The 9,683-nt window shown below is 41.2% G+C and overlaps 3 protein-coding genes across 3 annotated transcripts; 1 reads left to right on the top strand and 2 right to left on the bottom strand.

The window, feature by feature from the left end:
- The first annotated feature begins 521 nt into the window (after positions 1 to 521).
- LOC138005911 (uncharacterized) lies at positions 522 to 1,262 on the top strand. The gene has a single exon (XM_068852086.1). The coding sequence runs from the start codon at positions 522 to 524 to the stop codon at positions 1,260 to 1,262; it is 741 nt and encodes a 246-aa protein (XP_068708187.1).
- A 1,281-nt stretch (positions 1,263 to 2,543) lies between these two features.
- Positions 2,544 to 8,270, bottom strand: LOC138008157 (uncharacterized). The gene has a single exon (XM_068855384.1). The coding sequence runs from the start codon at positions 8,138 to 8,140 to the stop codon at positions 6,593 to 6,595; it is 1,548 nt and encodes a 515-aa protein (XP_068711485.1). The 5' UTR covers positions 8,141 to 8,270; the 3' UTR covers positions 2,544 to 6,592.
- LOC138005912 (uncharacterized) lies at positions 4,463 to 5,846 on the bottom strand. The gene is made up of 2 exons (XM_068852087.1): positions 5,190 to 5,846; positions 4,463 to 5,077 (listed from the first exon to the last, which is right to left on the bottom strand). Exons 1-2 carry the CDS (start codon positions 5,844 to 5,846, stop codon positions 4,463 to 4,465), a joined length of 1,272 nt encoding a protein of 423 aa, XP_068708188.1.
- Positions 8,271 to 9,683: the final 1,413 nt, after the last annotated feature.

The following is a 9,683-nucleotide window of genomic DNA, read 5'->3' on the forward strand; positions in this document are numbered from 1 at the left end:
ATTTCTCGTAATTATTCTGAAGTAAGAATACCTACGACAATTATGAAAGTAGTCAACACAGTGAATGTAAGTGTTAAAGACGACTTGGCCTCTAGAATCAAGATCAAATGATTCTCAGACTATAACCGTCTACTGAGAGTGACAGCAAGGATCTTAAAGCTTTATCGCAGACAACCCAAGGCAACCTTTAAGAACGCAACACAGGAAATAACAAGTAAAGATGTAGAGACAGCGGAGGTATTCTGGATCAAAGAGGCACAACGAAATATGAAGAACGATATAAAGCATGGTACGTACAGACGTTTGTGTCCTCGATTACGAGATGATGGCATATATGTGATAAGTGGCCATGCTGAAAAATGGCTAGAAATCGGCTACAACAAGGAAGATATCATACTCGTACCATATCAGCATCGATTTGCTCGACTTTAGTGCGAGTACATTCATGCTAAGGGGCATTACGGAGTTCTTACAACTGCAAGCAAGATCCGTTAAGGTTCTGGATAACCAAATTACTTAAAATGATCCAATGTGTAAAGCTCAAGTGTGTGACATGTAAGAAACTTGACAAGAAAATATCCGGACAAGTGATGGGAAACCTTCCTAAAGAACGACTCAAGCCGGCACCCCCATGGTATTCCACATCAATTGACTTATTTGGACCCTTTACGATCCGTGACGCAGTTAAGAAGCGTACTATGTCAAAAGCGTATGGGGTGATCTTTAATTGCATTGGAACCAGAGCTGTTTATTTGGACCTTGCGCCAGACTACAGCACAGAAAGTTTTCTTATGGTGTTGCGCAGATTTGTCTCACTTAGAGGATATCCATCAAAGATCTATTCCGACAACGGCGCGCAACTTGTCGCAGCAAGTCAGGAACTTAAGGATGTTACGAAATCTTGGGATTGGGAGAAACTTAAAAGTTTTGGAGTTATGGAAGGTCTTGAATGGAACTTCACGCCAGCCGATGCACCATGGCAAAATGGAACATCAGAATCTCTCATCAGATCAGTCAAAAGATCACTCAAGGCTGCCATTGGAGAAAGCATCCTAACATTTTCAGAACTTCAAACGGTACTTTTTGAAGTTGCTAACCTAATTAATGAAAGACCTGTAGGCCGTCATCCAAGGTCGCCCGAAGACGGTTCCTATTTGTGCCCGAACGACCTACTTTTAGGCCGTTCCACAACACGAGTACAAGTGGCCCTTTTAAAGAGTCAGCAAATCCAAGACTCCGTTTTGAATTCATTCAAAACTTAGTTAATAGCTTCTGGAAAAGATGGACCACAAACTACTTCCCAGACCTGATCGTGCGTCAGAAGTGGCATGCAGCACATCGCAACCTTACAACTGGAGACCTTGTTTTAATACAAGATTCTAACTTGGTTAGAGGTCAGTGGCGACTTGGGATAGTTTCAAATACCTTCCCTGGTTCTGATGGCAAGGTGCGCAAAGTTGAAGTGCAGTACAAAAATCCTAAGCAAGGTGAACCTGTAACCAAATATCAAGGAAGAGGATACGTCACGATCAAACGCCCTGTACACCGTTTAGTGTTACTTATACCAAAGGATGACATTTCGGACTTCTGAAATGATAGAAACTCTTACTGTTACTATTTTTATAATCTGGACTTATTAATTTACAAGTCCCTTTTTGTGGAGGGGAGTGTTTCGTCGAGAAATTCTATAATCGATCATTAAGTTAATTTATCCGCTAATGAGATACGTTATAGTGATGTCATAACACTAATGTAAATCATTTGTCAGCTGTGGACCTAGCCGACTCACTGGTAAATATCAAATCGTTTCGTATACTTTATTATCTGAGCATTTCATAACAATGTAACTTCCTTTTAGGATTCGAACGCAGTTCTTTTATTGTCTGGCATTAAAGTCGTCAATAAAGATGTTTGATAACAGTGAATTAACCAAAAACCCACAACTGACGAAACAATCATAAATCATAAATCTTTTGGGATTATTCCATGTTGTTCACGTCGTTCAATGTGGGGAGGGAGTATCCTAAAGACAAGTTGGTTTCAGACTAAAAAAAGAAAACGAAAGATTCACATTTGCATGCCGACGTTGTCGTCAAACCTCAAATTTCGTGATGACGTCGTTGTTATGCAGACTGTCGCAAAAATATGCGCTTAAATGCATTCCACACTTCCAGCAATATTATTTTCCCTCTTTTGAGGAAAAATAATTGTGCTGCGTCCCTCTTTGAACCAATGATATTAATGTATTGTGGTATTCTCGGTGCGGTAGCAGTCGTCGTTTCTGGAACTCCCTATTTCCATCTGAAAACCAAACTTTTTAATTTCAGGCTTTTTAAAACTTCTTAGGTTGTCTGTTAAGTACAATGATCTTTGGTTTAGAAAATCAATTATTTATCATCCCTGGAATCGGAAACAGTCACTCGTGTAATCAGACACCGACCACTTTGCGTGGTTAAAAGCTTTTCAAAAAACCTGTACATGTAATGGGAGATATACGCTCTTAGTTATGAGGTATTTTATATAACTTATTTGGAGGAGAGAGAGAGTGTTTTAATATTATGTAAAATAATAAATTGTACCCCAGGTGTTTCACAGTAGAGATTTATGATTATACTTATGCCAGATACTATGGTATCTGGATCTAATTTCCTCGATAATTGTAAAAGCGCGTGGCATTGGACATAAAGAATTTTTACCGGACACACAGATGTAATATTGCGCTTACTTGTAACACGCTTCATGCATCTTCTATACACTTTTAATAATAGTAATAATAATAATAATAATAATAATAATAATAATAATATTATTATTATTATTATCATTAATATTAATAATAATAAACATTTTTATATAGCGTACATATCTATAAATCCATGACGCTTCACAGGAAAACACTAAAAAGAATAATTAAATAAAGTAATTAGTAAACTAGTAAAATTACTGCCCAATTTGAGTTCTTCAAAAAGGTAGTAAATGTCATATAATGCAAAATCTTTCTTAAAAAAGATGCGTCTTTAACTTCTTAAAATTATTTATATCTTTTGAGTTTTTAATGTTGTAAGGCAGATCATTCCAAAGGCATTCGACGTTGGATGTCTCTGTTCAACAAAATACTAAGATTCGATCAAACAATGTTCAGTTCACGACGGTTGACCTCCCCAACTACGGCTGCCGTTCGTCGGGGTCGAACAGCTAAATTAGAAACTTGGTTCTCAGCAGGCTGTCTGACCTCATTGTCCACATTCGATCTAACTTCGATTGGAATCAAATGCTGAACAACTCTCCGTAAATATGTCGATCGCCTTTCACTGTTTCCGACCTTAACGATAGCTGCTCGAATCTTTCCATCAGCTCCAGAAATGAGTTCCTCAATTCACGCTAGTTTCCAGAAGACTCTGGTCGATGAATCGTTTTAAGTAAAACAATATCTCCCACGGAGATTTCTTGAGAACCATTTCTTCTGTTTGCTACGCTCGATTGTTCACGCAAGCTAGTGAGATATTCCTTTCTCCACTGTTTCGTTACTTGTTGAAGTAAATTCTTGTGATGGCGAGCTCTTCTTGTCAAAGATTGATGCGTACTGATGATCTCCTGATGAGAACAGTTCGGTGTTGGCGTGACACGTCGACCATAAATAAGATTAGAAGGTGTCAAAGGATAAGAAATTGAGTCTGCGTCATCATACATGTAAGTGATCAGCCAAGGCTTGCGTTGATTACTGCTTCGATTTCCACCAGTACTGTTCGCAGCTCTTCAAAATTCAAAGTTGACCGACCGAGTACTTTCTTTAAAGGCGTCTTGATACTTCGGATCAATCGCTCCCAGAAACCTCCCCACCAAGGAGCCCTTTCGACGATAAAGTCCCACGAAATTTTCTGGTTAACGAGGTAACGCACCACCTCGTTGGACCTAATCATCTTTCTTATTTCCTTGCTCGAAGATTTGAAGGTCCTTGCGTTATCTGACGTAAGAGTAGCAGGGAGTCCGCGTCGAATAGTGAATCGTCTGAATGTTAGCAGAAAATCTTGAACGTTGAGGCTTTTGCAAAGCTCCAAGTGTACAGCCCTTGTAGAAGCGAATGTGAACAAACATATGTAAACTTTGGTTCATTTGTTCACGTCTCGATTTCCGCTGTCTACATTCAACGGGCCGACAAAGTCCAATCCCACATGCGTAAAAGGTGGATCCTCCGAAACCCGTTCGCATGGAAGATCGGGGGAAGATTGTGACTTGTATGGAGTTCCATCGATTTTCAAGCAAATTACACATTTTTTAATCACTTGTTTTACTGCTTCACGACCTCTCAAAATCCAAAATCGTTCTCTGATCAGAGTGGGTGTGTCCCTTATTCCGCAATGTTTTACTGATTCGTGCGCACTCTTGATGATTAATCGGACGAACTCGTGTTTCGGTGGCAGTAGAATTGGATTTCTTGTGTTCCCCGATAAATCGGCATTATTTATCCTCCCCTTGCATTTGACAACTCCATCTTCCAGAAATAATCCAAACTGGGAGACGTAAGTCGGCAGCGCAGACTTGGATTGACGGTGATTGTGAAGAAACTTGATTTCTTGTTCAAATGAAGACGCTTGCATAACTCCAAGTTCCAAAGTTCTTCTGCTTTGGCTAAGTTCAATGCACTGAGAATCTCATTTCCGTTCTCGGGTTTCGACTTGCTTTGTACCTTGTCCTTTAGATTGTTTACAAAACCGACGACTATGGCTGTCAAACGGCGCAATTTTGTTAATTCACTGAATCGTTTTACGTCGATTAATGCGTCAATCTTGGGATCTATGGAACAACTGGGCGAACGCGAAACCAATGAGTGTGTGATCTCGAATGGATTCTTAACAGCTTCTTTGAGCGCTACTTCATCTTCTTCTTGTCTTTGTTCGCTCAAAGACCACTCCGATTCAGGATTGTAGAGAAATTTTGGCCCGTTCCACCAAATAGTATTAACCGACAGTTCTTTCGCGTTCAATCCCCGCGACGGCAAATCAGCTGGGTTCTGTTTTCCAGAGATTTGTCGCCAGTCGCTCTTTGAAGTTAACTTGCGAATTTCTTCCACGCGATGCTGTACATATTGTTTCCATGGTCTTTCATTCCTTTATCCAGAATAAGGCCGTCATTGAATCCGTCCAGTAAAACGTCTTGACGTTTTTACCGGCCAAATCGAGGCTGTTTACGAGGCGGGCGAGAATAAGTGTACCAAGTAATTCCAGACGCGGGATGGTCTGCCTTCTCAAGGGTGCGACCTTTGCTTTCGAGGCAACTAATCGAACATCGGTTTGACCATTGTCATAGAGTGATCGGATGTAAATAACTCCAGCATACGCGCGGTTTGATGCGTCACTAAATCCATGAAGCTCGAAGTGTACTGGCCTTGATCGAAAATAACAGCGTGGTATTCGGACATTGCTTAAAAATCTCAGCTCTTCTAGGAGAGAGTTCCCGGGCCAGGGCCTGGGCCAGGTGTGGAGTAGCTTTCCCTCAAGTTCGCTGTCCCAATCAACCTTATCGAGACAGAGTTCTTGAAATAAAATCTTCGTTTCGATAGTGTACGGGGTGAGAAATCCAATCGGATCGAACTTTGATATCTTCGCCGACAATTTCAAAACAGAGCGTCTTGTCACCGGCAGTGTCGTTCCATAGTTGAACAAATCGGTTAAGTTGAAGGAAAACTCGTCTGCTACAGTGTCCCAGTTCATCCCTAGAACTTTGACCGTAGTATCGTTCTTCGTTTCAGAATTTACGGGTGTAGTGGACGATTTCGCATATGACTCATCATCTTCTGCAGTAGCTTCATCTGTCGACCTTGTTTGGTTTTGTGAGCTCTCTTCCATTTCCTGAGGTTAAAACCTCCACTCGCTCTCTTCCATTTTCTGAGGTTAAAACCTCCACTCGCCATCATCTTCTTTGACTTCTGATAAACAATTAAACCTTTCTCGTCATTCTCTTGTCCCGTAAGAAGATCATCCACGTACAGAGACTAGCGCAATAGCTCGAACATCTCGGGTTCAGTTTGCCTGTAAAAGTTCAAGTGATACGCGATAGTTTCACCTAGAATCGAAGGAGATGGCCTCAATCCAAACAACAAGCGATTGAATCTATATTCGACGATTTCAGGTTCGTCGGCGAGAGAGTCTTTCAGCCAAAGAAGGCGCAACATGTCCTTGTCTTCCGGCTTGATTCCTACCATCAGGAAAGCCTTCTCGATGTCCGCGGTTAAGGCGACGAAATTCCAACGAAAGTTTGTTAACATTGCGAAAATGTGTGGGATGTAATTTTCTCCCACTTCTAAGCAATCATTAAGAGATCGTTCGTCCTTGAGTTCTTCGCCGAACCATCATATACCATTCTCACTTTTGTCGTTTCACGCTCTCTTCTTATCACTGCATGATGTGGCGAGTAATGAATCCCCTTCGTGGCGATTGTGCAGTCAAGTTGCGTTTCTTCCAGAGTTTCCTCGTTCGGTGTAGGTGCAATTTCGATGATTCCTTTCTTTCGTTGTTCTTGAATGATGTTGTCGTACTCTCGTAGCAAATTCGGCTCCTTCTTCAATTTAGAGTGCAATGATTGTAATCTTGTGTTATGCACATTCCATAGTGGTTGGACTGGGGAACTCAAGACAACCTTCCTTCCATGGCAGTCCGACTTCATAATGACGACCCTTAAACGCAACCTCTTCTTTCCGCTTGACTAATTCAACTTCGCACTCGGTATCCACAATTCCCAAACTTTCAACCTCCCAGAATCTTTTCAGCATTTCCACCATTTCGTTGTTTTCTCTTGCTTCGCTCGACATTGTCTCTCCCGATATGACTAAATTTGAGACATTAGTTTCGCTTTGTGAGTTTTTAGTCGGACCAGAAAGAAGCCACCCTAGCTTACTTTTAACCGCTGTGGGACCAGAATCTCCACGAATAGATTCACCAGTAACAAAGTCCCAGTAATGATCTAAACCAATCAAAATGTCGATCGAATTCGAACCCTCAGCGCTGTCAGCTAACTCTAGTTCTAGTAAATGCGGATGATCTCGTAAGTCTACGCTCTTTGGCAATGGTGAACAAATAATCGGAAAATTGAGCGCCGTAATCTCACAATATTCACCATCGATTGTACGAAGTGGCAAGGTGACCATTTCGCACCTTTGTTTTCGATAGGCATTCTCTCCAAATGTGTTCAGATGAAGGATCTCGGTGCTTGTTGACTTTAGACCTAACTTCTTCCTTACGTTGTCTGTGATGTAGGATCTCTGACTGCCGCTATCGAACAGGATTCGAACAGTCATTGTTTTGCTCCGATCATTAATAGTCGCGGTGGTTGTCGCAGTTTGAAGTAAAATGCTGCCCTTGGTCTTGGCGGTCGACGTCGCGGTTACAGCGCTCCCCAAGAAGGGAGCTTCATTTCCTTCTTCAGTGGTTCCTTCGTGGTGTATTTCATTCGCAATTGGTTCGCTGGTGTAACTCACAAGAGTCGAGTTTTGCACTTCCTTCGAATTCTGATCGTTTAGACCAGACGAATCGGAACTGTAATCGGGCGTCGTTGACACAAATTTTCGGCAAATTGACTGATGATGATTGCCCTGACATCGTCGACAGTTCCTTTTGCATGAGCTACTATGATGATCAGTTTTCAAACAAACAAAACATCTTTGACCCTTTTTTAGGATTTCGAAACGAGCATGAGGATCGTTCACATTTTCACAGGGAGCAGAGTAATGAAATCCACCACAATAAATGCATTTAATTTGATTTCCCTTTGACTGAAGTCGTGCGTTATCGTGAGAAAGTAAGGTCAAATTACTCGGCCTTTTCGGCGTGTTTTCTTTGTATTTATCCAAGTGTACATTTGCTTTCACACCATCGCCGATTTCTCGAGCCTCGATTTCCTGTTGGATAACCTCTAATAATTCTGACATTTCCCAAACCTCGCGCGCTGTGTTTCTTGCAACTTGCACTCTGATTTCGGGCGGTAATTTTGACATAATAACAGGTATCAGCAAACTTCCATATTGGTTGGAACTTATGCCTAACGACTCAAGACCACGAACGTTAATACTTATCCTATCGTAAACAAGGCGGAGCTGGGCGGTGTTATCAATGACACATCCTGGGATTTTAAGAATCTCGTCCATGTGCTTCGAGATTATGTTCTGGGGTTTGCCAAAACGTTTGTGTTAAATATCGATCGCAGAGTCATAGTTGGCTTCAGACCTAGGTAACCCTTGTATCGAACGTGCTCCTTGATCCTCCAATAGTAAATGTAAATGATTAAACTTATCGATCTTGCTTAGCTGTGTATTGCTATGAATGGCACTATTGAAACTGTCCCAAAAATTCTGCCATTGCGTAACATCTCCTTTGAATTTGGGCAATACTAATTTCGGCAATTTTAATTGGCTTTCGGTGGATGTGGAGCAGAGTAAGAGTAATTCAGGTTGGCGTTTTCGCTCAAGTTACTGGTATTATGAGATTGAACTGATGTTGTACCTGAATTACCCGTTGTTTGGGGCGCAGAAACTCCGGCGTGGTGGGATTCAACAACATTTGAATTTTCAGAATTTTCCGTCACTGGGATGGCGGGATCACGAACTGAATCCACGTTGGCGAATATCATTGAAGATTGAGGTCCAGTAGTCGAAGGTATTGAAGTAGAGAGTGCTTGATCGTCGACATTCGCGTTTTTCGATGTTAAGATGCTATTACCCTTGATGTTAACCTTTGGACTCGTCGCTTCCTTGATGTATTGTATCATTTAAACTGCACTCGAAGGTTGATTTCTTCGGATTCCTCTATTTCATGTTCGATGTCATCCACTTCACATGCATCGATTATCTTTTCGTCCAGGGATTTAACCAAGTTAAGCTTTTCGTTTAACAATTCGCTAATAACCTTTAAGCGTTGTGCATCCAATTCTTCATCCTTCGATTTCAGCAGGCCATCGGTTTCGTTTAGAAGTTTCGTTAACACGGTTCTGTTTCCACTTCGTTTGGCGCGGGTTCTCGCCAGATTTTCGGACATTCTTCTTTTCGGTTGATGTCAGAGCCCCGCGTTGGGCGCCATATAATAAATCAAGCGTAGACGTAATTGCAACTCGTTTATTGTTGTGTCGCGTTAATGTGTAATCGCTTATCTATATACAGGTAATATGAGAATCACTAAATTAATCAATCAACTATCACTGTACAAACAAAACGAAAGAGTCTCGAGTTCCATATGTACTATGAACGTGTCCTTTATTCGCACGTAAACGTTTTCTACAAAAGTTCTTAAATTCGAGATGATTAAGTGAGGGCTTTTTCAGCAAGGGTTTTACCATAGCCACCTTCAGTTGTTCAGGTACAACAGCAGACTGCAGAGACTGATTGACAATCTGTGTAAGTATAAGCCAAACTCAGACAAGCATGCACGTAGAAGAGAACCTGGAAGAGGATCTAAATCACATGACTTTCCAGACAATGGTCTTATCAAGGCTAGTAGTGTATCCATAGAGACAGATTTAAAAGCTTCAAATTTACAGGTGATGTTACTATCATCAAAAATAATAAAAGTGTTATCGTCATACTTCAGCATCAACTCTTGATGGATAGCATTAACCTTAGCATCAAAGAAATGCATAAATTTCTCAGCTAGGTCTTTCTGCTATTTGTCACAGGTTTGGTATGCAACAATTTTCCA

Source organism: Montipora foliosa, chromosome 6 (genome assembly GCF_036669935.1).
Source record: "Montipora foliosa isolate CH-2021 chromosome 6, ASM3666993v2, whole genome shotgun sequence".
NCBI classification, from domain to species: Eukaryota; Metazoa; Cnidaria; class Anthozoa; order Scleractinia; family Acroporidae; genus Montipora; species Montipora foliosa.